The 26,936-nt window shown below is 35.9% G+C and overlaps 1 protein-coding gene and 1 long non-coding RNA gene across 2 annotated transcripts in view; both read left to right on the forward strand.

Annotated features, from left to right (window-relative positions):
- The window catches only part of EMC2 (ER membrane protein complex subunit 2), a 52,077-nt gene extending 44,734 nt beyond the window's left edge, over nt 1–7,343 (forward strand). The window contains exons 11-12 of the mRNA XM_086336315.1: nt 4,184–4,271; nt 7,172–7,343. Coding sequence (XP_086192441.1) covers nt 4,184–4,270 — 87 coding nt within the window. The 3' untranslated portion in view covers nt 4,271; nt 7,172–7,343. The remainder of the gene's footprint in view (nt 1–4,183; nt 4,272–7,171) is intronic.
- Nucleotides 7,344–16,589: 9,246 nt separating this feature from the next.
- Nucleotides 16,590–26,936, forward strand: part of LOC147359216 (uncharacterized) — a 56,975-nt gene continuing 46,628 nt past the window's right edge. Inside the window, exon 1 of the long non-coding RNA XR_015140637.1 lies at nt 16,590–16,728. This is a non-coding gene — a long non-coding RNA (uncharacterized LOC147359216). The remainder of the gene's footprint in view (nt 16,729–26,936) is intronic.

Raw genomic sequence — 26,936 nt, forward strand, 5'->3', positions numbered from 1 at the left:
CGAATTTACAGTTTCATTTTGTTTGGGTTTTATTTTTCCCCCGTCTTTCTCCGTGTCTTTGACTTTTGCACTAAACTCCATGATACCCAGTGGTGTTTTACACATCTTTCCTTTCCAAATTGCCTTTTCTTGTCTAAGGAAAGGATAGTATAAAGACTGTTTATCAGTTTCTGTCATCTCGGATACCACTCCAGGAAGATAACATCTCTCGGTTGATAATCTCAGATTTCTGTGTAGCAGCCTAAAATACCCCTCAACAATGGCAAGCCACTCCAGTACTCTTGCCTAGAAAATCCCATGGATGGAGGAGCCTGGTGGGCTACAGTCCATGGGGTCGCCACGAGTCGGTCGCGACTGAGCGACTTCACTTTCACTTTTCACTTTCACGCAATGGAGAAGGAAATGGCAACCCACTCCAGTGTTCTTGCCTGGAGAATCCCAGGGACGGCAGAGCCTGGTGGGCTGCTGTCTGTGGTGTCGCACAGAGTCGGACACGACTGAAGCAACTTAAGCAGCAGCAGCAGGAACCACCTACTGTATAAAATTTATTTTGCCTCTAGATACTAGTAGTGAGTTTTGAGTAAAATATTTCAGTGCTTTTTAAGCTTTCATCTCTGTGCTTTTTCTACAGTAGGTTTTGGTTTTCTTTCTGTGAATCAGATTTCATAACTATTTGTATCCATTGCCCTTTGCTATCATTTTGTTTTAAAATAATGACTTATTTGCTTATATCTGTAGGTGTCATGTAGGCTTGGGCTCAGTTGAGTAATTCTGCTAGTCTCCAGTGGGCTTTATTTTTTTCCTGCCCCATGCCAGTGGTTGGTTGATGGCCTCAGTTAAATATCTGGTGGCTGGTCTCTGTCAGCTGGGAATGCTGGGCCTTGTATTAAATATTTCTCACTTTGCAAGCTAACTTGGACTTACTCACATGAATAAGTTTCAGGGTTCCTGGAGCAGTGAACAGGTGAACTCCAGTGCACAAGGGCATTTTGAAATCTGCCTGTGTCACATATTGCTAATATTCCTTTGAGCAAAAGAAGTCACATGGTCAACCCAGATTCAGGGGATATAATATTTCACCTCTCAATGAGAAGAAAAACATGTGGTCATTTGGGAATTTATTACACTTTTGTATGACTCATAGTTCCATCTTTCTGTTTTATTTTGCCTTTTTCTTTTTAGCTACTTTATTGAGGTATAATTTATAGACAATAAGACATTTTAAGTGTACAGTTGAGTTTTGACAAATTATACTTCTCTCTCACCACTGCCCCATTCAAGGTGTACAGTTTCCATCACCCAAGAAAGTACCCCTCTGCCACCTTGCAGTCAGCCCCATTCCACACTGCAGAATAGCACTGATTTGACAGAACTTTATATATAAATGAGATCATTGGTTATGTATTTCATGCCTGGCTTTTTTCACTCACCATGTTTTGGAGATTCATCTATCCACTACTCCATTTTATTTATCTTACTACTTTGTTCACCCATATTATTTTCCACAAATTATGTGAATTTGTGAATGTTAGCCCAGCTTATCCTAGTTATCACAATGGAGAAATCATTTACCTTTGAATTTGATAAGTTTTTATTATTTGAGTGACCTTTCTGGTGAGTTTTCTTTAAGACCCATCAGGAAACAATGAAAAAAAGAGTTTACTTAAAAATCTATGAAAAAAATGCAAAATTTGTGATTAATGTGGAAAACTACAATATGACTTTCAGAGATTGATGTTTTAGTAATATAAATCTCTGGGATCTAATTGAGAACTTTATGATGTGTCTAGGCATATAAACAAGTATAAAGTATATAATAAGTATTCCTTATTGTAATGTTTTTCTAGGCATTTAAAAATTAGAGAAAAGGAGATCTTAAGAACTCCTTTCTGTCTTTGTTTTTACTTAATGAAACAGAATATGGCTGCTACTTGTTCTTTAATTAGGTAATTGGTTTAGCATGTTCAGTAGAGGCGGGCAAGTTTGATTAATGCTCATGAAAAACTTTAATGTTAACCTACTCAAAATAATTTTCCAGATAAATGCTTCTTTGGTACTCTGTTAAATTTGTCTGTGCGTATGTAGTTTATGATTACTGAGGTGATCCTGTTACTATCCTTTTGGGAAATAGAAAATTAAATCATGATTTGAGGGAAAAATAGGATTCCAGCTTAATCAGTTAAATTGCCATATAATTCTAGAATAGACAAAATAATTGCATGTCAGGTAAAATTTGAAGTGATTGATTTATATTTCCAACTTTCTTTTTATTTGTTCTGACACAGATAAGTCAGTTTGGCTTATTCTGAATTGCAGTAGTCAGTAGCATTGATAGACAATCTTTGTAGGTGGTTTTCTAAAATAAGCTAATTTTAAAAATCACAAATTTGTGTTTATTATTATTTTTATTACATTTAAGTACAAACCAAAAAAAATGCTATATGTTAAAGTACTTGGTATGACTTCAGCACTACATAATTTTTTCATTTTTATTTTCCATTTAAAAAATTAGTGTCCTATTTTGTACCTCCCCCAGAATGCTTTTTCTTAGAATTAGACCTTTATATATCTGATTAGGACCATTCTTGTTTACTTTGGGTAGGCAGTGGTAAAAGAAAAGGCTTTCTGTTCTTGGTAAGTCCTTGTGAAAGTGACTCTATCAACTGGGTAATAGAAATAAGAAGCACACTCCACATCCTTTACTCACCAGGGGAAATTATGAAAGGGCAAAGTTTTAAATGTGGTATTGCCATAGTTTCTAATTATGACCTGTATATTCAGCATTTGAATTCCTTAAATTAGTAATGTCTTATAAAAGGCAAAGTGATCTTGACTCTTATGAGAAGTTTTTTTCTTTCCCTGGCATTTCCTCTAGAAATCTCTTTTATTAATAGTTACTCTGTCAAATCAGTATTCAACTACAGACACTAGTGGTTTAGGAACTAGGAGAATGATCATGTTAAACTGCAGTTGAGGAGGTCAGAGGCAGGTTAGCAATTCCTGAAGCCTATTTCCTCTATGATGTTACCTGTGCTTGATCACTTAATCTTTCTCAACAGGTCACATGAAGTTTGCCAAATTAAGTTAATTACAAAAGAGAAGGAACACATCATAAATCAAGCACTAAGTACTTAAGACAGCATTGATATCTGAAGGAAAGATCAGTCACTTGAAAGTATACTGAGTGCTTGGATGTTAACTTGAAAATATTATACGTTGCTAGTAGAAAATGTTGATCAGTACTTTAACCAGAGGAAAAATAGGTAATATAGATATAATAAATCTTCCCCTACCTTTCCAAGGAAACATGCTTATCTAGTAAATGTATAGTGTTAAGTCAAATGATAAATGATGGGAATTGTCAGTGTAGTTAGAAAACACATTTTGAAATCAGCATGGGGTATTCAACTGTATTTTCCCCACTGATTACGTATTTATTGAATTTTAGTAAGTCATGAATTTTTTTGAATATTCAAAGATAGTATTTAATACCCTATGTTTTGTTCTCATTGTAAAATCCATTCCCAGTTTGGTATTATGAAATAAATTATGACTTAATAAACTAGAAATGCATTCTTTAAAACATGTTTATATTACTTCAACATATAGCATAGAGTTTTATTTGATAGCTTTTCACTATAGAAATGTGACGTTATCTAGTCAACTAATAAAACATGAAAATTTTTTAAAAATTGAAACCGACTGTAAAAAATTTTAGAGAAATCTTACAACTTTAAAATGTTAAATAACAGTACTTTACATTTATATTTTATCTTTATTTGAAATTAAAAATTTGATTAGAGGTCACACAAGTAGAAATGGTCCACACTCCTGCACAAATACAATTTTGTTTCTAAATTATGCTTTTTCTTTCATAAAGGTTTTTTGGTCTGAAAAGGTAGGATAGTTTGAAAATCAAATATATGTTTTTATAGATTATCATACTACTTAAACATTTAAACTGGTCAATTTTACAGGGAAGTTTTTGTAGTTCAGTTGAAGATGACTCCTTAATGAAAATGTTCTTAAAACCCCAGGTTTATTTTTTACTGAAGAAAAAGAACATACTTGATTTTGTGCTAGTGATAAAAATAATGTTAACTCTCATTAACAATTTGAAAGTAAGATTGTGATTTTGTACCTGCCACTGTAATTAAGCCTAATTGCATTTTTTTAAAATTAGTTTGCAGGTCGAAGTAAGAAGGAAACCAAATACTCTCTCAAGGCAGTTGAAGACATGTTGGAAACACTGCAGATCACCCAGTCTTAAGGTTTCAAAAAGTCTTTCACATTACATTTCACAACTGCAAAATTGAGCTCACTAGTTTGTGACTTATTTGCTAGATGCCCAGTCCTATTTGTATATTGACTTTCTGTTAAGAAGGCAGTTGTAAAGATCGCGTTTATATAAACCTAGAAATGGCATTTAGTACTAAGCAGGTAGAAGGGGACAGCCCATGGAAAAGGGATTTAATAAGATTCGTACAGATCAGACATCATTCTTTTCATATCACACATATATAACTGCTCTTAAACCACAATCTGATATATAAATAACCTTGTTAAATAAACTGATAATTTATTAAACTTGCATATGAAAATTCTAGATTCTTTTTGTTATATTCAAATAGTGAATATATTGTTTTAAAGCTTAATTTCTAGTTAACTCCTTTTTTTGTGTGTGGTAGGAAATACATAGCATATGTAGTTGACAGAAGCAAAATTCTGGTAAATTATTTCATTGTCTTACAGTGTCAGGTTGAATTTTGCTCTACATTCCGGTGTGCTATTATTTTATATGCTATAATGTTATTCTGATAGATCTTGGTTAAAGTATATCATTCTCCAAAGTTCAGCATTATCATTTTATGAAATTTTGTTTTGCTATGGGACATAATTGAGATTTTTTACCTATAAAATGGTTTAAGGTTCATGTATGCTATGATAGTCAAATTTAACCCTTATGAAAGTTATATTTATCCAACTTTCAACACTAAAGTATTTAAAGGGCTATTTAGAAAGCATAGATAATAGGGATGAAAGGAGTTTCAGTGACTTAATTATTTTCCTTTAGGGAAAAATAAGAAATCTAAACTATTTGTAGAAGCAAATATTTTATAATTCTTGTGTCTCATTACCTCCTTAGTAATAATTACAATTTCTTTCTTTTTTCTTTTTTGAACAATCATTACACTACTGTTAGTAGTATTCGGTGTGTTTTGCAATAAAATAGAACTTGAAAGTTAAAGCACTTTATTCAGACTTTTAAGTTCAAACACTTAATATAAATCAGTTTTTAAAATAGGCAAAATATTACATATATAAGTACACTTAATTTTTAATTACTTGCCAATGTAATACAGAAACTCTGGTATGCTTGCTATTGTGCTCAGTAGGGCAAATAGAGATCATAGAAGAATTGATAAAGTAGAAGTCTGAAGGAAGAGAACTATTGTCAGTATCAGCATTTTAATTTTTTGAGCTGTTAGCAAATTGTTCTCCACATCTAGTCTAATTCTTTCATTTTGCATTTTTTTTCATTTTGTTCTGCCATAGATAATGGGCAGATGTGAAATAACTCTTCCCTTATGACGATACTTCCTATTAACTAATATTTGTTATCACAGGATAAACTGATTTTGCCCATGAATTTATTCACCATTTTCAACATAATCAGCCATTTCAGATAAAGAAAATAGTGCCCACATATTATTCCACTACCTTTTTCCTTTTAATGTCCTTCTGTGAGTCACTAGAATACTGTATACTTCAGCAGTATTTGTGTAATAAATAATTTAGTGCCCCTTATAACTGTCAGCCTTTAGTTTCACTTTTTTCCTAATTTTAACACCTTCTTTCCAGAAATTTTTAATTTGTTAAGTATATTGTTAATACGTAATAATTTATAGACTTCAGATCTTACAAGCATGAAATCGCAAGTATGAGAATTAATTAAATATGAAATATTAAAGCTAAAAATGGTTCCACAGAAAGATTATGGGGACCCTGGGTCCCTGATGGCATTGATGAACACCTGAACCAACAAGAGTAATTGCCAGCTTCTGCGCTAAGTACATGAGAAAAATAAACTTGATTATTAAGCCATTGTTTGTATTTTTTGTTACTTCAGTCATATATATTTCTGACTAATGATCCACCATTAAGCTCTTTTTAAAATGCAGAACTGTTATTTTAGACATGTGAGGGATGCTATTTCAGAATTCAATGATTTAAAGTTAAGTAGATAATTACATATAACAAAAGAAGTACTATCTTGTTCCAACTCAACACCCAGTATTTAAGCCAACAGAGGTGAGAAAAAGGCATATTTAGAACATCTTTAATCATGAGAATAACGTTGACTTGGGAACAGAAGAAGATATAGAAAAAATTGAAATGGAGAATTAATGTTTCAATATGCCAGAAGCATACAATTTTTTAATCACATATTTCAAAGATTTTTTTTCATTTAATTATAGAATCTCTTGATTCTCAAAGCAACGTCACTTACATTCAAAGAACTATAGTAGAGTTTAGAAGGGACATTAGAGAGATTTAGTTGTATTTGATTTTAGGATGAAGAAGTAAGGTTCTGAGAAATTAAGCTCTTCTGTGAAAGAACAGGAAATAGGATTAGGATGTCAGGGGTTCCCAAATCAATCCTCTTTCTAGTATATTCCAAGGCATATGTCTAGCCTGTGATAGGTTGTTCTTTGATAAAGATGAGAGCCAGATGTATCCAAGGGGCATTGCTTGGTGGCTGAGAAAGGACTAGAATTCAGATTTTCTGACTTGTGAAATAATTTTTTAATGGAATAATTAAGCCAGACTTTCATTTTTGATAAAATTGAATGTAAAGGAAATTACCCAATAAAGATAATTCATTTATAGTCAATGTGAGAAGTATTTCAAACTGTTTTAGAATTATTTCAAACCTCCTCACTTTGAACTTCTAATTTCTCCTATCTCCCTTCTCATTCTTGGCAAGTAACCTCTTGTTATAGGCTGAATTGTGTCTCTCCCCACCCTACCCCAATTTAATATTTGAAGTTCTAATCCCTGGTGCCTCTGAATGTGACTTTATTTGGAAATTGAGTCTTTAAAGTGGTCATGAAGTAAAATTGAGTCATATTGCTGAGCCCTAATCCAATATGATTGATATCTTTATAAGGAGAGATTAGGACACAAACATACAGAGGAGGCACCATGGAAAGACGAAGAGAAGATGTCCATCTACAAGCCAAAGAGTGTTTCCTCAGAAGAAACCAGCTCTGCTGATACCCTGATCTTGGATTTCTGGCCTTTAGAACTGTGATGAAATAAATTTCTGTTTTTTTAAGACACTCAGTCCTCTGTGTACTTTATTAAGGTATCCCTAGTTAGCTATCATAGCTCTCTTACTATTTCACAGAGAAAAAGAGAGATCATAAGCTGTATCAGATATTCTTGTGTGCAACTTCACCTCTTTTCCTCCTAGAGTAGAAGAAAGTAGCCCTACTCATTTTTGAGCTGTTTCCCACCACTGTCTTCCTCATTTTTTATACTTCAGCCATACTTTAATTTCATGAATTTGCCACCCTTTCTTTTGCTGCAAGAGCATCCTGACTTCTCCAAAACTTCATTTCTTTTCTTCACATTTGTCCTTTAACTATTTTCTTTTCTTCACTATACCTTTTTTCTTTTTATTTCAGCTAGTTTCTTTCCTATTAACACTAAAATATGTTTAATTTTCTACCACTTTTTAAAACATCTTCCTTCATTTCCACAATTCACTTGCAGCTACTACTCCTTTCTCTGGTTTTTTTTTTTTTTACTGCCAGATTTCCTCACTTGTTGAACTCATGTCTATTTTCCCATTCTTAAATTGCTCCAGTCTGGCACCCCCAACTCCCCCCCTTCACCCCACATCGTTCCTTTGAAATAGTTTAGTTCCATGTCACCAATCTAATGGACATTTTCAGTCTTTTAAATCATAGCCATGTTCCATTCCTCTTATGTTCTATGATTCATCTCAAGTGTATACATTCTGCTCCATTTCTATTGCCACGAGCACCCTAGACCAAGCTACCATTATCTGACTCCTGGACTGCAACAGTAGCTAGATATCATCATCACTTTCCCCAGTCAGTTCATCACTACAATTAAAATGTGACAAAACATCACTAATAATAACTTTTTACCCTTCCTCTCTTTAAAACTCGTCAGTTATTTCCCATTTGATGCCTTAAATGTGACCTTTGACGTTCTATGTGAAATCAGAACCAAGAAGGAAGATTCAGATTTTCTTAATTGTAAACTACTTTCCTCTTCCCCTTTATTTCTGGATTTAGTTACACTTAAATTCCATGGCCTTGTTACACGTCTTTCTTCCATAAACTTGGTACTTGTTCCCTCTGTATGAAATAAAGCCTTCCCTGAACTCATCTTTCAGAGGTCATGTCCCTCTTTTTTTTTTTTTTTCTTACTGTATATTTTTAAATAATGTCTTTTAAAATACTTTAAAAAACTCACAACAAGTTGCAAAAACAATACAGAGTTCCTGTGTACCGGTAAGCTTCTTCCTATTATCTTATGTAACCTTAGTAGATTGTCAAACCCAGAAATTGACATTGCAGCACTGCTGTTAACTCAGGTACAGATTTTATTCAGATCTCATAATTTTTACATGCTTACCTTTTTTTTTTTCCTCTTTATGTAGTTTCATATGTAGATTTATGATACCATCACCACAATCAGGATATAGAATATATATCTCAAAGGAACTCCTTGCTACTTGTTAATAGTTACATACTACACCCTCATCTATCACTAATAGCTACTATCCACTGATTGTTTTTCTCTGTTGCTATAATTTTCTCACTGTAAAAATGTTTTGTCAGTGGAGTCATACAATTTGTAACATATTGAGTCTGGCTTCTTTCACTGGGTATGTTTCCCTTAGCTCTATCAGTGCTGTATGTCTCAGTAGTTTTTATTTTTAAGTAATATTTCATTGTATAGATGCATCGCAGTCTGGTAATCCATTCACCATGAAAAGACATTTGAGTTTTTAACACAACAAAGTGGGGTTTATCCCAGATATGCAAGACTCTTGCTTTACTATTTGAAAATTTGTTAACGTAATTTATCATACTAAGAAGAAAATAAAAGCCATGTGATTATATTGATACAAAAAAACCATTTGACAGAATTAAATACCCATTTATGATGAAAAAGGTATAAAATTTGCATGTAGCATGGTATGTAATGAAATCTAAACATTAATTTGGAAATAAGAAGGATATGCACTTACCATGTCTGTTTGATACAGTACTTGATGACTTAGCTGGTGCAGTAAGAGAAGGGCATAAAAAGTATACAGCCTGGAAAGGAAGAAGTAAAACTCAGATTTACAGATAACCTAGTGGTCTACATGTAAAATCCCTGGAACTCTCCAAGAACATCCTGGAACTAATAAATGAGTTTAGTAAGATCACCAAATAATACAAGGCCAATGAAACTTTTATTTTTATATGCTATAAATGACATCATTTACAGTTGCTAAAAACATACAATATTAAGTATAAATTTAAGAAAATGAGATATGTTTGTTGAAAACTATAAATGCTAATGAAAGAAGAGCTAAATAAATGGAGAGATGTACCATATTCCAACATAGTGAAGATGTCAGCTGTCCCTCAAATGATCTGTGGGAAAAGACTCTGATGCTGGGAGGGATTGGGGGCAAGAGGAGAAGGGGACGACAGAGGATGAGATGGCTGGATGGCATCACTGACTCGATGGACATGAGTGAGTGAACTCCGGGAGTTGGTGATGGACAGGGAGGCCTGGCGTGCTGCGATTCATGGGGTCGCAAAGAGTTGGACACAACTGAGCGACTGATCTGATCAAAATCCCAGAATTCTTTGTAGATAGATAGACTTTCTAAAATTTATTTGAAAAGGCAGAGAAACAAGAACAGCCTACACAATTTTTAAGATGAAGGAATCAGACTGCAAAATATTAAGGTTTATTATATAGCTACCACACCATCAGGAGAGTATAGTATTGATACTGATTGTGTGCAAAGCCAGAGGGATAGACAAACACAGCAGTGAAAGAAAATGTGGAGTCCAGAATAAACTCACACCAGTATGGCAAATTAAGGAGGAATTATGCTGGGAAAATTTAAATAGTGTTGGAACAATTGGAAGTTTATAGCAAAAAAGAAAAATCCCTCAACTTAGATCTCCCAAGGTTAGGCCAGAATTCTTCAAGTGGCTAGATATAATCCTTTTTGAAAAATATGAATAAATTGATCTTGTAAAAAGTAAAAATGTTTTGTTCTGAGAAGAACCCTGTTAAGTGGAAAGACAAGCCACAGACAGAAAATGTTTGTAGATATATTCAGTAAATGACTTGTGTCCAGAATATCTAAAGAACTTTCAAAATTCAATCAGTTCAGTTCAGTTGCTCAGTTATGTCCGACTCCTTGCAACTCCATGGACTGCAGCATGCCAGGCCTCCCTGTCCATAGCCAACTCACAGAGTTTACTCAAACTCCTCCATTGAGTTGGTGATGTCATTCAACCATCTTATCCTCTGTTGTCCCCTTCTCCTGCCTTCAATCTTTCCTAGCATCAGGGGCTTTTCAGATGAGTCAGTTCTTCACATCAGGTGGCCAGAGTACTGGAGTTTCAGCTTCAACATCAGTCCTTCCAATGAATATTCAGGACTGATCTCCTTTAGGATGGACTGATTGGATCTCCTTGCAGTCCAAGGGACTCTCAAGAGTCTTCTCCAGCACCACAGTTCAAAAGCATCAATTCTTCAGCACTCAGCTTTCTTTATGTCCAAGTCTCACATCCATACATGACTACTGGAAAACCCATAGCATTGACTAGATGGACGGTTGTCGGCAAAGTAATGTCTCTGCTTTTTAATATGCTGTGTAGGTTGGTTATTACTTTTCTTCCAAGGAGCAAGTGTCTTTTAATTTCATGGCTGCAGTCACCATCTTCGGTGATTTTTGGAGCCCAAGAAAATAGAGTCTGTCACTGTTTGCACTGTTTCCCCATCTATTTCCCATGAAATGATGGGACCAGATGCCATGATCTCAGTTTTCTGAATGTTGAGTTTTGAGCCAATGTTGAGTTTTTCACTCTCCTCTTTTACTTTCATCAAGAGGATCTTTAGTTCTTCTTCGCTTTCTGCCATAAGGGTAGTGTCATCTGCATATCTGAGGTTATTGATATTTCTCCCGGCAATCTTGATTCCTGCTTGTGCTTCTTCCAGCCCAGCGTTTCTCATGAGGTACTCTGCATATAAGTTAAATAAGCAGGGTGACAGCATACAGCCTTGATGTACTCCTTTTCCTATTTGGAACCAGTCTGTTGTTCCATGTCCAGTTCTAACTGGTGCTTCCTGACCTGCATACAGATTTCTCAAGAGGCAGGTCAAGTGGTCTGGTGTTACCGTCTATAAGAATTTTCCAGATTGGTGGAAAATTTGATGTGGTCCACACAATCAAAGGCTTTGGCATAGTCAATAAAGCAGAAGTTCATAGTAAGAAAAGAATCCCAATTAGAAAATGGGTAGAAGAACAGACACCTCAACGAAGAGGCTACTGTAATGGTGGTAGGTGAAAAGATGTTCATGTTCAATGTAATTAGCTATTAATAAGGAAGTCCAAATTGCAGCTGTAAAGAATACCTATTAGACTGGCTAAAATAGGACTGATAACTCTATGTGCTGATGATTATGCTGAACAACTTTAAAATGTCAAGTGTTTAGCCTTTCTAGAAAATGGTTTGTCATACTTTTATATTATCACATACCTTATATTTGGAGCATTTGTCACTTTAATTATATTTTCAGGTGATTTTCTCCCCCAGTAGTTCTTTAATTATATGAGATCTGAGACTCTTATCTGTTTTGGCCCACTATTGGCATTACAGTTTTTAGCATGAAATCTACACATAGACACAGATGTTCATGTATACATCTCTCTCCATTTATATATTTGTATTTCCTTTTGCACACAATTGTAATAATCACAATGAGATGTAGAAGATATGGGCTTTGCATTGCAGTAGACACAGTAGAAAGCAAGAATAAATCAAGTCTTCTATACTCATTGTTTCTTAATGTAAAAATACAGTTAATTAGAAAGATCTTGATGCCCCAAGTTAAATTAGAAGCATACTGTAACAAACCATTTAAGCCAAAAATGATGGAATTCCAATAAGGTAATTTGCATCTCTACTATTTAATATAAAAATACAAACATAATAAGAATGTACAAACCATTTTCAAGTCTAAGCCCTGGAAAAATTCTTCTACTTCAACAAAATGCTGCCACCAAAACAAACTTGGACTAATTTGATGAATAAGTCTTTAATAAGAAAATACATACTTGCAGATGTCCAAATAGTAATGAACATTCCAAATAGAAAAGAGATAATAACTGAGGAAATCTGAGTTTATGACTAGCAAAGGAGAGAGAAACTACTAAGAATCTCCTTTAATTGCAATTTCAATTCCTTTTTAGGCAACGTAAATATTGCATGACATGGATAAGAATTATGTAAAAATACGATTTGTCAGATAAATGACTAAGAGAGTTGAGGTTTCTCAAAAAGCATGTGCTTTAAAAACTCTAGGTAATAACAATGTGTACCAAAATATCACATCAATTTAAAATCGATTTGAAGCTCTCCAGAGTGGTAACTATAGAGTGATTTCAAGAGTTGGCCTCAAATGACACCTGATTTTGGATCCAGTTTCACTAAACTGGCCTACGTGTCATACTCAGTATGACAGAGAGAACTGGAGACAACACAGCTCCATTGGTTGATAATTCCCCAGTGTCCCTCCCCTAGTCTGACTTTATTAAAAATACTGGAATTATGACTACAATTCTCGTGAGGGAAGTCAAAGTTGTGTGGTTCCAGATAAAAATGAAGAAAATGATCTTGCTAACGAGCTTTAAGTAACAGGATAGATACACTGATTTATAAAAACGAATGGCAGTTGGGAAATAGATATGGTCTAAATGTTTACATCACAAGTGGCTGCATCACGAATGGCACCCAAGAGTCAGCACTCTGCTGCTTGCACAAATGCAATCATAATGAATATTAGAATGAGAGAAAGTTTTAAAAAATAAGTTTTAAATACATAAAAAATAGTTTAATACAATATTGTTTGTTTTTCCAGGTAGGTGTTTACTGCTAAATATTTCATTTTTCTGCATATGATTTCTCCAAAGTTTTCACACAGGGAAATATTTACCAGTTTAAAGAGAATCATAATACAAAATTTTCTGTCATGAATTATATCCCAATTTAGCTAAGCAACTTTAAACTTAATTTTCTACTAACAAATACCAAATATCACTAGACTAGTTTTTGAATTTAACAGTCACTGATTAGAAATAACAAAAAATGATTTTCAATTGTATTCTTTTCTTGCTGCACGCTTATAGAAGTACGCCACCTAGAGTAAATTTTATAACTTTTAAAGTGTAAAAACATCTAGACTGGTTTTATTATTTTAAACAATAAAATGTAGGCACATTTTTATCAAAATCAAGCTAAATATTATAATTGTGGAATTTTTCATATACTCTGTTTTGATATGTAACTGTCTTAATATTGCTTTCTGTAAAATTGACTATTTTTCAGTAGTTCCATATTAAGCAGTTTACATAATGTGCCCTGTTGAGATGGTTAACAAATCAAGTTTAGGAGTTACAGTTTTTAAAACCTGATCCAATTACATTAGGTAATCTTAACATGCTACTACCAACAGAAATAATTATGGAAGTATTTGAGAAATAATATAAATAATGAGTTTGGGTATATACATAAGTATAAGCATTAATCTTGTGTTCAATGAATTTTTAAGTATAATTGTGGAAGACATTGAGTAAGGACTGATGCTAGAAATTTAAACATACACATAGGTAAAATTTTTCAAATGCTGATAAAATGTGAAAGAAAAGAGCATTTTATTTGGCCTCTTGTGTTTTTTCAGGTAGACATGAAACATGCTTTTTTTTCTTGGTGAAAAAAATATGAAAGCATTTTTTAGATTTATCCATAGATCTAAATATCTTTATTGAGGAAACACTGTATAAGATATAGAGGCCTATAGGTTCTTTTAACTAGGCAGTGTTAAAAAGCATTGACATTTCTTTTTTTGCTTCCTGCCCCCCCAACTTTGTTAAAATATAACTGACATATAACATTGTGTAAATTTAAGATATACAATGTAATAATTAGATACATGTATATATTACAAACTGTTTAACACAATAAGGTTAAATAACACATCCTTAACCTCTTATAATTAGTATTTTTTTGTTGTGAGAACATTTAAGATTTACTCTCACAGCATTATACAAGTATGCAGTAGAGAAAAGTACTTGTCTGAATGCAGAGTTCCAAAGAATAGCAAGGAGAGACAAGAAAGCCTTCCTCTATGATCAATACAAAGAAATAAAGGAAAACAATAGAATGGGAAAGAACAGAGTTCTCTTCAAGAAAATTAGAGATACCAAGGGAACATTTCAGGCAAAGATGGGCACAATAAAGGCCAGAAAAGGTATGGACCTAACAGAAGCAGAAGATGTTGAGATGGCAAGAATACACAAAAGAACTATGCAAAAAAGGTCTTCATGGCCCAGATAACCACAACGTTGTGGTCACTCACCTAGAGCCAGACATCTTGGAATGCAAAGTCAAGTGGGCCTTAGGAAGCATAACTACAAACAAAGCTAGTGGAAGTAATGGAATTCCAGTTGAGCTATTTCGAATCCTAAAAGATGAAACTGAAAGTGCTGCACTCGATGTGCCAGCAAATTTGGAAAACTCAGCAGTGGTCACAGGACTGGAAAAGGTCAGTTTTCATTCCAATCCCAAAGAAAGGCAATGCCAAAGAATGCTCAAATTATCACACAATTGCACTTATCTCACATGCTAGCAAAGTAATGCTCAAAATTCTTCAAGCCAAGCTTCAACAGTACATGAACTGTGAACTTCCAGATGTTGAAGCTGGATTTAGAAAAGGCAGAGGAACCAGAGATCAAATTGCCAATATCCGTTGGATCATCAAAAAAGCTAAAGAGTTCCAGAAAAACATCTGCTTTATTGACTATGCCAAAGCCTTTGACTGTGTGGATCACTACAAATGGTGGAAAATTCTTAGAGATGGGAGTACTAGTCTCCTGAGAAACCTGTATGCAGGTTAAGAAGCAACAGTTAGAACGGACATGGAACAACAGACAGGTTCCAAATCGGGAAAGGAGTGTGTCAAGTCTGTATATTGTCACCCTGCTTATTTAACTTATATGCAGAGTACATCATGCAAAATTCCAGGCTGGATGAAGCACAAGTTGGAATCAAGATTGCTGGAAGAAATATCAATAACTTCAGATGTGCAGATGACACCACCCTTATGGCAGAAAGTGAAGAAGAACTAAAGAGCCTCTTGATGAAAGTGAAAGAGGAAAGTAAAAAGTTGGCTTAAAATTCAGCATTCAAAAAACAAAGAATATGGCAACCAGTCCCATCATTTCATGGCAAATAGATGGAGAAGCAATGGAAACAGTGAGAGACTTTATTTTTTGGGGCTCCAAAATCAGTGTAGATGGTGATTGCCGCCATGAAATTAACAGACGCTTGCTCCTTAGAAGAAAAGCTATGACCAACCTAGACAGCATATTAAAAAGCAGAGACATTATTTTGCCGACAAAGGTCCATCTAGACAAAGCTGTGGGTTTTCCAGTGGTCATGTATGGATGTGAGAGTTGGACTATAAAGAAAGCTGAGTGCCAAAGAATTGATGCTTTAGAACTGTGGTGTTGGAGAAGACTCTTGAGAGTCACTTGGACTGTGAGAAGATCCAACCAGTCAATCCTAAAGGAAATAAGTCCTGAATATTCATTGGAAGGACTGGTGCTGAATCTGAAACTCTAATACTTTGGTCACCTGATGCAAAGAGCTGACTCATCTGAAAAGACCCTGATCCTAGGAAAGACTTCAGGCAGGAGAAGGGGATGACAGAGGACAAGATGGTTGGATGGCATCACTGACTCAATAATGGACAAGCTCTGGGAGATGGTGAAGTACATGGAAGCCTGGCATGCTGCATTCCATGGGGCCCCAAAGAGTTGGACATGACTGAGCAATTGAACAGCAGCAATACTTTGATCCCTTTCTCTTTATGTTGTGTGTATCCCTCATTGTTTTTTGTTTTGCGTTTATCCTGAGGCTTACATAAAACCTTGTAATGGATATAGCAGTCTATTTTAAGTAGATAACAACTTAATTTGGAGTGTATACAAAACTCTACCCTTTTTTGCTTGCCCCACATTTTTATTTTTTGATGTCACAATTTATATCTTTTTATATTGTGTATCTGTTAACAAATTGGAATAGCTATAGCTATGTTTACTATTTTTTCCTTTAACTTTCATTGTAGAGTTAAATGGTTGGCACACCACCATATCATAGTATTAGAGTATTCTGAATCTATACTGTATGCATCACCAATATGTTATATATTTTCATGTTTTTGTCTTACTAATTAGGATCTTTTCATTTCAGGTTGAAGAACTCCTTTCAGCATTTCTTGTAAGGCATGTCTAGTGATGATCAACTCCCTCAGCTTTTGTTTTTTGGGAAAGTGTTTATCTCACCTTTATTATGTTGCCTACGTTGCTCCATTTCTGGACAGTTTTGCCAGGTAAAGTATTTGTGGTTGGCAGTTTTTTTTCTTTCAGCACTTTGCATTTGTCATCTTACTCTCTACCATCCTCCAAGGTTTCTTTTGAGAAGTCCACTGATAACCTTATCAGGGTTCCCTTTTATGGGAATAATTTTTTTTCTTCTGGTTGCTTTAAAAATTCTCTCTTTGATTTTAGACAGTTTTATTATAGTGTGCTTTGGAGAAGGTTGTTTTGGATTGAAATTTTGAAGTGACCTGTTAACTTAATGAATTTGGATGTCTAAATCTCTCTTCAGGTTTAGAAAATTCTCAGACATTGTTTCTTTAAATGAACTTTCTACCCCTTTCTCCCTCTTTTCTCTTTCTGGGGCTTCAATTATACATAGATTGTTTCTCTTAATTGTGTGTCATTAGTCCCATAGGATTACTTCATTCCTTTTCATTCTTTTTTCTTTTTTCACTAGATCATTTCAAATGATCTGTCTTTGGACTCACTGTTTCTTTCTTCTTATTTTGTGCAGTCTGTTTGTGAAGCTTTTATTGGCTTTTTCAATGTGGTCACTGTACTCTCCAGTTCCAAAATTTCCCTTTTGCTTTTTTGTTCATGTTTTCTATCTCTTTGTTGAACTTCTTGTTTTGTTCTTATATTATTTCCCTGACTTCAATAATTGTTAATCTGTGTTCTCTTAATAGCTGCCTGAAAATTCTTTATAATAATTATTTTGAATTTTTTATCAGGTCATTCTTAGATCTCTATTTCTTTGGCATCATTTAATGAAAATCCAGGAGTTGGTGATGGACAGGGAGGCCTGGCATGCTGTGATTCATGGGGTCTCAAAGAGTTGGACACGACTGAATGACTAAACTGAACTGAATGAAAGTTATTGTGTTCTTTGGTGGTATCTGTTTAGCTGATTCTTAATGAGGCCACTAGCCTTGCATAGGTGTCTGTACATTTGAGGAAAAAGTCACCTCTTCCAGACTTCATGGACTGACTTCAGCAAGAAAAGACCTTCACTTGTGTGATGGGGCATGTTGGCACAGGATGTGACCCTAGGTCTAGTGGTTCAGAACACCAAGTATGCATGCATGTGGTGACTGTGGGTTCTGGGGAAGGGAATACTGTCTCAATGAGTTGAAGAGCTGGATTATAATATCAGTCATTATGTGGTCTTTGGTGAGCAATGTGGGGAATGTTCTACAGCTGGAAACGTTATTGGTTCTTCAGCCATGCTTCCAAGTCAAGTGACTAGGGACCAAGGCATACAGTGATGGTGGCTGAAGTCAAGGGTATGTGGGTCTGGGGGCCAGCTGCAGGTTCCTGTATAGTGACAGGGGCTGCTTGCAGACACACATATAGTGGTGGGGCCAGGGCAAGCAGCAAGTGCCACGGCCAACTGGGCAAACTGGCAGTTGTGGAACCCTGGCTGTCAGCATGTACTCCTGTGACTGTGGGTCTTGCCATGGGTGCATGCATGGCAATAAAGGTTGGTGACGAGAATCAGGCTAGAAGGTGCAAGTGCACAGAAGCTAACCCCAAGCATGCATGTGACAATGGGGGTTAGCCATAGAGGTCTAAGCTGGTGTTTGTACTCATGCAGCCACAGAGACAGGGTATCAGTGCAGATCCCAGGCTCTGATAGGGAGGAAAGAAGGGCAGAGGAGAGATACTCAGGCATCTGGCATCTGTAAACATGAAAACCTGTAGGGCTAACCCAAGTGAAATCCGAAGAGGTTTTGTTATGCTTGTGCTTGTTTCCTCAGTGGCCAAATCTGCTAGGGTCTTCTAGAGGAGATTACTGGGAACCATGGTCACTTGCACTGTGTGGCTGCTGCTGGTCGCCTTGCCCCTCTTCCTTATTCCTAGCCATATCTGTATTCTCAGCTTTGTCGGTCTCTGGGTGGGCTGAAACCAAAGTGGATTCTTCATGCAGTGCCTTGAAAGGCTGGGGAAACTGATGATGTTCTGTCTTTCCCAGTGAGGGGAATTCTTTCTGGCTGGGGAATTCCTTCCTGGCAAGGAGCAGTGCTAGCCCAGGGGAATGAGGGAGGCAAAATGGAGCTATTCTTCCTTTCCTTTTTGTGTGGCTGTACTCAGGGTTTTGTTCCACCGTGTTGCTAAAATTTCTTTAGTGCACTTCTGAATTCTCCCAGAGTTAACTTTATTCTGTGACCCTAGGACTAGTGGTTCAGGGTACCAAGTATGCATGCATGTGGTGGCTCTGGGTCCTGGGGAAGGGAATACTGTCTCAGTGACTTGGACAACTGGAGTATAATATCAGTCATTATATGGTCTTTGGTGAGCAATGTGGGATGTTCTACAGCTGCAAAGGTTATTGGTTCTTCAGCCATGATTCAGATAGCTGTTTGATTGCTGATCTTTGTGAGGAGATGGATTCTGAGGTCTTATTTGTTATCTTGATGATGTCACTCCTCAGCATTGACATTTCATAATGAATGTGATGGGGGAAGATTTCATGAAATTGAGTACAAAATATTTTGGATTTAAAACCAAAGCTATTTTGAGAGGTCTTGAGACTCCATCTTATTTCTACTTTAAAAGATCATTTTCTCTTCTAACTTTTGTGTCTGTTGGTAGATAGTGCTTGGAATTTTTGGTTTAGGGAGTTTAGAATTTGAAGCAGTTGTAGGCAAATGATGTTTCTTGTAACTTCTCACAAGGGATCTGATTTTCTAGTGAAATATTGCTTTGATTTATTAGCGTCCTTGTACAGGTGATTTCTACCCTTATCCAGAGGAAACATTCCTGCAGAATAGAGGTCTTACTTTCAATATCATTTCCCTATGTATTTCTGACACATATTATTGCCACAGTGGATTCTCATAAACAGTTTTTGTTATCACATTTTGTCTCCAAGCTAACTGAAATCAGTGAGGAGAGCTATTCAGTTGCTAAACTTTAGCAGTCTGATTAGGTTATCAGACTAAGAATTGGATTAGCAAAGTTTGAAAACTCTTCATGGTTTTGTTTTTTTTTTTTTTAATTGAGTATGGCAAATTTTATTTAAGGCATCACAGGATCTCCTTGATAGCAGTTATGGTTACAGAAGTTCAGAATGAAAGATTTATATTAATAAAATTTCTTAACCCACTAAAAAATGAACCAGACAGAAAAATTACTCATTGAGTTATAGTAAATGTCAGGTTTTTTTTTTTTTTAAACTAACATTTTTTAGTTACAAGAGACGCATGTATCTTATTTATAATATAGCTTCAAGACTTTAAATATGCTGCCCAGAATATCTTCCAGTTGCTATGGGGAGTTCTGTTACTCGTCAATGTAGGGTTTCCTACTTGGCAGCATTATGTATTTATGATGGCATCTATGTTTGCTGGTTGTTGCATTTGCAGTGGAACTTGTATTTCAGCCAGTTGAAGAGGGAGGGAAAAAGAAAGCAAATTAAACTTGACTTCTTGGCAATGAAGTAGTAGCTTCTTGTTACTTGGACCCATATATTCCAAGAACACCAAATTTAACAGCAGTTATGTGCCATAGTTACTCTACCTATAATTGACTGTATTTGCATTGTAATAAACTTGAATAATAATGGTAAAACCAAAAAGTTAAAAACTAAAATATTATGTCTTATCTGTTGACATGTACTTTTCAATTAGAATTTTAATATGGGAAATCAGCTATAAAAATGATGCTTATTTTCTTCTGGTCAAAGAAAATTATCATCAGTATCATTTTGTAAGCTTTCTTTTTCTTAACACAAGTGAAAACTTAAATCAGGGAATTAAAAAACATTTTCCCTCAACTTTTATGAGAGAAACAGTAGAAAATAAAAGTAAACATTAATATCTAAGGTTTCTTTTTTTAAAAAAACTACTGCATTTTAAAGTCAGTATATATTTATCCGAAGCCAAATATCTACCACATGAGCCTGTAATATTTGAAGTTCATAAAGATGATCTTCAGATGTCCCAAGAAGTTCCTTTTTATTTATTTATTTTTTGTATTTCCATACAAATTGTGAAATTATTTGTTCTAGCTCTGTGAAGAATACTGTTGGTAGCTTGATAGGGATTGCATTGAATCTATAAATTGCTTTGGGTAGTATACTCATTTTCACTATATTGATTCTTCCAATCCATGAACATGGTATATTTCTCCATCTATTAGTGTCCTCTTTGATTTCTTTCACCAGTGTTTTATAGTTTTCTATATATAGGTCTTTAGTTTCTTTAGGTAGATATATTCCTAAGTATTTTATTCTTTTCGTTGCAATGGTGAATGGAATTGTTTCCTTAATTTCTCTTTCTGTTTTCTCATTATTAGTGTATAGGAATGCAAGGCATTTCTGTGTGTTGATTTTATATCCTGCAACTTTACTATAATCATTGATTAGTTCTAGTAATTTTCTGGTGGAGTCTTTAGGGTTTTCTATGTAGAGGATCATGTCATCTGCAAATAGTGAGAGTTTTACTTCTTCTTTTCCAATTTGGATTCCTTTTATTTCTTTTTCTGCTCTGATTGCTGTGGCCAAAACTTCCAAAACTATGTTGAATAGTAATGGTGAAAGTGGGCACCCTTGTCTTGTTCCTGACTTTAGAGGAAATGCTTTCAATTCTTCACCATTGAGGATAATGTTTGCTGTGGGTTTGTCATATATAGCTTTTATTATGTTGAGGTATGTTCCTTCTATCCCTGCTTTCTGGAGAGTTTTTATCATAAATGGATGTTGAATTTTGTCAAAGGCTTTCTCTGCATCTATTGAGATAATCATATGGTTTTTGTTTTTCAATTTGTTAATGTGGTGTATTACATTGATTGATTTGCAGATATTGAAGAATCCTTGCATCCCTGGGATAAAGCCCACTTGGTCATGGTGTATGATCTTTTTAATGTGTTGTTGGATTCTGATTGCTAGAATTTTGTTTAGGATTTTTGCATCTATGTTCATCAGTGATATTGGCCTGTAGTTTTCTTTTTTTGTGGGATCTTTGTCAGGTTTTGGTATTAGGGTGATGGTGGCCTCATAGAATGAGTTTGGAAGTTTACCTTCCTCTGCAATTTTCTGGAAGAGTTTGAGCAGGATAGGTGTCAGCTCTTCTCTAAATTTTTGGTAGAATTCAGCTGTGAAGCCGTCTGGACCTGGGCTTTTGTTTGCTGGAAGATTTTTTATTACAGTTTCAATTTCCGTGCTTGTGATGGGTCTGTTAAGGTTTTCTATTTCTTCCTGGTCGAGTTTTGGAAAGTTGTACTTTTCTAAGAATTTGTCCATTTCTTCCTCGTTGTCCATTTTATTGGCATATAATTGTTGATAATAGTCTCTTATGATCCTTTGTATTTCTGTGTTGTCTGTTGTGATCTCTCCATTTTCGTTTCTAATTTTATTGATTTGATTTTTCTCCCTTTGTTTCTTGATGAGTCTGGCTAATGGTTTGTCAATTTTATTTATCCTTTCAAAGAACCAGCTTTTGGCTTTGTTGATTTTTGCTATGGTCTCTTTTGTTTCTTTTGCATTTATTTCTGCTCTAATTTTTAAGATTTCTTTCCTTCTACTAACCCTGGGGTTCTTCATTTCTTCCTTTTCTAGTTGCTTTAGGTGTAGAGTTAGGTTATTTATTTGACTTTTTTCTTGTTTCTTGAGGTGTGCCTGTATTGCTATGAACTTTCCCCTTAGGACTGCTTTTACCGTGTCCCACAGGTTTGGGGTTGTTGTGTTTTCATTTTCATTCGTTTCTATGCAAATTTTGATTTCTTTTTTGATTTCTTCTGTGATTTGTTGGTTATTCAGCAGCGTGTTGTTCAGCCTCCATATGTTGGAATTTTTAATAGTTTTTCTCCTGTGATTGAGATCTAATCTTACTGCATTGTGGTCAGAAAAGATGCTTGGAATGATTTCTATTTTTTTGAATTTACCAAGGCTAGCTTTATGGCCCAGGATGTGATCTATCCTGGAGAAGGTTCCATGTGCGCTTGAGAAAAAGGTGTAATTCATTGTTTTGGGATGAAATGTCTTATAGATATCAATTAGATCTAACTGGTCTATTGTATCGTTTAAAGTTTGTGTTTCCTTGTTAATTTTCTGTTTAGTTGATCTATCCATAGGTGTGAGTGGGGTATTAAAGTCTCCCACTATTATTGTGTTATTGTTAATTTCTCCTTTCATACTTGTTAGCATTTGTCTTACATACTGCAGTGCTCCCGTGTTGGGTGCATATATATTTATAATTGTTATATCTTCTTCTTGGATTGATCCTTTGATCATTATGTAGTGACCTTCTTTGTCTCTTTTCAGAGCCTTTGTTTTAAAGTCTATTTTATCTGATATGAGTATTGCTACTCCTGCTTTCTTTTGGTCCCTATTTGCATGGAAAATCTTTTTCCAGCCCTTCACTTTCAGTCTGTATGTGTCCCCTGTTTTGAGGTGGGTCTCCTGTAGACAACATATGTAGGGGTCTTGTTTTTGTATCCATTCAGCCAGTCTTTGTCTTTTGGTTGGGGCATTCAACCCATTTACGTTTAAGGTAATTACTGATAAGTATGATCCCGTTGCCATTTACTTTATTGTTTGGGGTTCGAATTTATACACCATTTTTGTGTTTCCTGTCTAGAGAATATCCTTTAGTATTTGTTGGAGAGCTGGTTTGGTGGTGCAGAATTCTCTCAGCTTTTGCTTGTCTGAGAAGCTTTTGATTTCTCCTTCATACTTGAATGAAATCCTTGCTGGGTACAATAATCTGGGCTGTAGGTTATTTTCTTTCATCATTTTAAGTATGTCTTGCCATTCCCTCCTGGCTTGAAGAGTTTCTATTGAAAGATCAGCTGTTATCCTTATGGGAATTCCCTTGTGTGTTATTTGTTGTTTTTCCCTTGCTGCTTTTAATATTTGTTCTTTGTGTTTGATCTTTGTTAATTTGATTAATATGTGTCTTGGCATGTTTCGCCTTGGGTTTATCCTGTTTGGGATTCTCTGGGTTTCTTGGACTTGGGTGATTATTTCCTTCCCCAGTTTAGGGAAGTTTTCAACTATTATCTCAAGTATTTTCTCATGGTCTTTCTTTTTGTCTTCTTCTTCTGGAACCCCTATAATTCGAATGTTGTAGCGTTTAATATTGTCCTGGAGGTCTCTGAGATTGTCCTCATTTCTTTTAATTCGTTTTTCTTTTATTCTTTCTGATTCATTTATTTCTACCATTCTATCTTCTAATTCACTAATCCTATCTTCTGCCTCTGTTATTCTACTATTTGTTGCCTCCAGAGTGTTTTTAATTTCATTTATTGCATTATTCACTATATATTGACTCTTTTTTATTTCTTCTAGGTCCTTGTTAAACCTTTCTTGCATCTTCTCAATTCTTGTCTCCAAGCTATTTATCTCTGATTCCATTTTAATTTCAAGATTTTGGATCAATTTCACTATCATTATTCGGAATTCTTTATCAGGTAGATTCCCTATCTCTTCCTCTTTTGTTTGGTTTGGTGGGCATTTATCCTGTTCCTTTATCTGCTGGATATTCCTCTGTCTCTTCATCTTGTTTAAATTGCTGAGTTTGGGGTGTCCTTTCTGTATTCTGGCAGTTTGTGGAGTTCTCTTTATTGTGGCTTTTCTTCACTGTGTGTGGGTTTGTACAGGTGGCTTGTCAAGGTTTCCTGGTTAGGGAAGCTTGTGTCGGTGTTCTGATGGGTGGAGTTGTATTTCTTCTCTTTGTTCAGTCGCGCTGTGGGGAGGGAGGGAGGGATGCTGCAAACAAATAACACTGGTGTGCGCTCGCAGTGCCTCAGCCACACTGGGTCTGCCCCCGCTCACGGCGCGTGTAGCCTCCCTGCCCACACTGCTCGGGCTCTAGGTTGTTCCGCCAGGAACAATCCGAGGCTGGCCCTGGGTTGCATGTACGTCCCAGGTCCAAGCCGCTCAGGTTCAGGCACTCGGGTAGTCCTCAGAGGCACAGACTCAGTTGGGCCTGAGTTTTGTGCTCTTCCCAGGTCCGAGCAGCTCAAGTGATGAGGTGTTTGGCGAGCGCCAATGCTGCGACTTATCGCCTCCCCGCCACTCGGTTATCTGGGTGTAAAACCAGCGCACCTTCTCAGGCAGATGTTAACCGTCCAGACCCCCAAGAAATTTTAGTTAGCAAAGAAGCCTGCTTACAGTTTTATAGATAATGTCTCTCTGGGGCTGCGATTGCCCCCTTCCGGCTCTGGCTGCCTGTCACCAGAGGGGGAAGGTCTGCAGCCGGCTATCTCTGTTCAATTCTTTGTTCCGTGCGCGGGCCTGGCGGTGTCTTAGGTTGGGGCTGGCTTTTCGCGTGGTAGATATCCCACAGTCTGGTTTGCTAGCCCAAATTATTTCGCTCAGATAGTGCTCAGGGTATTCAGGCCAGATTCTTACTGTAAGCGATGCAGCCCGCGCTGCACCTCCCTGCCCAGCCCCCGCTTGCTAATGGCGCGTGCAGGCATCTGCGCTGCTTCTCTGCTGGGGGAGTTACCGTAGGACTCGCAATCTTCGAGTTTTAATTGTTTATTTATTTTTACTTCCTGTTATGTTGCCCTCTGTGCTTCCAAAGCTCAGCACAGGTTCGTCAGTGAGAAGGTTTCCTGGTGTTTGGAAACTTCTCTCTTTTTAAGACTCCCTTCCCGGGACGGAACTCCGTCCCTCCCTCTTTTGTCTCTTTTTTTGTCTTTTATATTTTTTCCTACCTCCTTTCGAAGAGTTGGATTGCTTTTCTGGGTGCCTGATGTCCTCTGCCAGCATTCAGAAGTTGTTTTGTGGAATTTACTAGACGTTTAAATGCTCTTTTGATGAATTTGTGGGGGAGAAAGTGTTCTCCCCGTCCTACTCCTCCGCCATCTTGGCTCCTCCTCTTGTCCTTTTTAATATTAAGAACATAGAAACACCTTCTTAATATTGATTCTTAATATAAAGAACCAAGAATTAACTCCTTAGTATTGACATATGTAATTGTATTCATTATAATTTATAGATTTGTAGATTATGTTCATTTTAAGTAATTCTTTTTTTTTTTTTTTTTTTTGAGCACTAGCAGTCCCTGAGGCATAGTTTAGTTAAATGTCTACTAAGTTAACTTTTACCTTTACGTTTACCCCAGCTATGTTACATAATTATATTCCCTGGTTTCTGGAAGCTTATGAAATGGATTCATTTGTGGTACCAGTATATATAGAACAAAAGGGAAAATGGAGACAATAATCTAATATTTAGATCTTGCCTTCAAGGAATTTATAACTCAATTTGAAAGCCAATGAATAAGAATGAAAATGTTATCATGTAAACAGCAAATAACTGTCCAATAGAACAATGTGTGAGTAATTCTTATTGCCTAATGACTTAGTATGTTAGTGCCCTACAGCTTCAGATGAAGATGTTACTGCAGATTGGAAGATTCTGTAAAAACTTCAGGCCAAGGGAAAGACTTGGTCTTGATACTGAAAAATGGATAGTTTTAGATGGAGCATTGGGTAATGCTGCTGCTGCTGCTGCTGCTAAGTCGCTTCAGTCATGTCCGACTCTGTGCGACCCCATAGAGGGCAGCCCACCAGGCTCCCCCGTCCCTGGGATTCTCCAGGAAAGAACACTGGAGTGGGTTGCCATTTCCTTCTCCAGTGCATGAAAGTGAAAAGTGAAAGTGAATTTGCTCAGTCATATCCGACTCTTAGCGACCCCATGGACTTCAGCCTACCAGGCTCCTCCGTCCATAGGATTTTCCAGGCAAGAGTACTGGAGTGGGGTGCCATTGCTTTCTCCGATTGGGTAATAGGGGTAATAATTTATATATCAGTGTTAGAGAGGAGAAACCACCTTCTAGAGACACATTGAGTAGGTCTTTTTTGCTGCGATGAGGTTTTAGAGAGGTGAGTATACAGAAAGAACGGTGGGAAGTATTAATATATTAGAACCAATATTTCTCTAGCTGTTTGCAATTTATAAGGAATTGCTATGTAATCCTCAGTTGATCTTTTAATATCTATGATGCAATATCTTCATTACTTCTACTTAAAAATAAATATAGAGCTAAGGCAACTTATTGTTACAAAATAAAAACAAACAAAATATAAACATAAGCTTTGATGGTCTAAAGAGAAAAATCAACAAAAATTAGTGTAGGGTGGAGACTAGGTGCAAGGAAAAATGTGATAATGTATTTAATCTTTCATTGTAAAGAGACCGTATAAAGGCAAAACACATAGTTTTGAAAGTGACATCAAAGATTTTTATATTTTTTTTCTTACCTTTAGA

The sequence above is a fragment of the Bos grunniens genome, chromosome 14, assembly GCF_055505025.1.
Source record: "Bos grunniens cultivar Pamir isolate PY7600 chromosome 14, Bosgru_T2T1.0, whole genome shotgun sequence".
Lineage (NCBI taxonomy): Eukaryota > Metazoa > Chordata > Mammalia > Artiodactyla > Bovidae > Bos > Bos grunniens.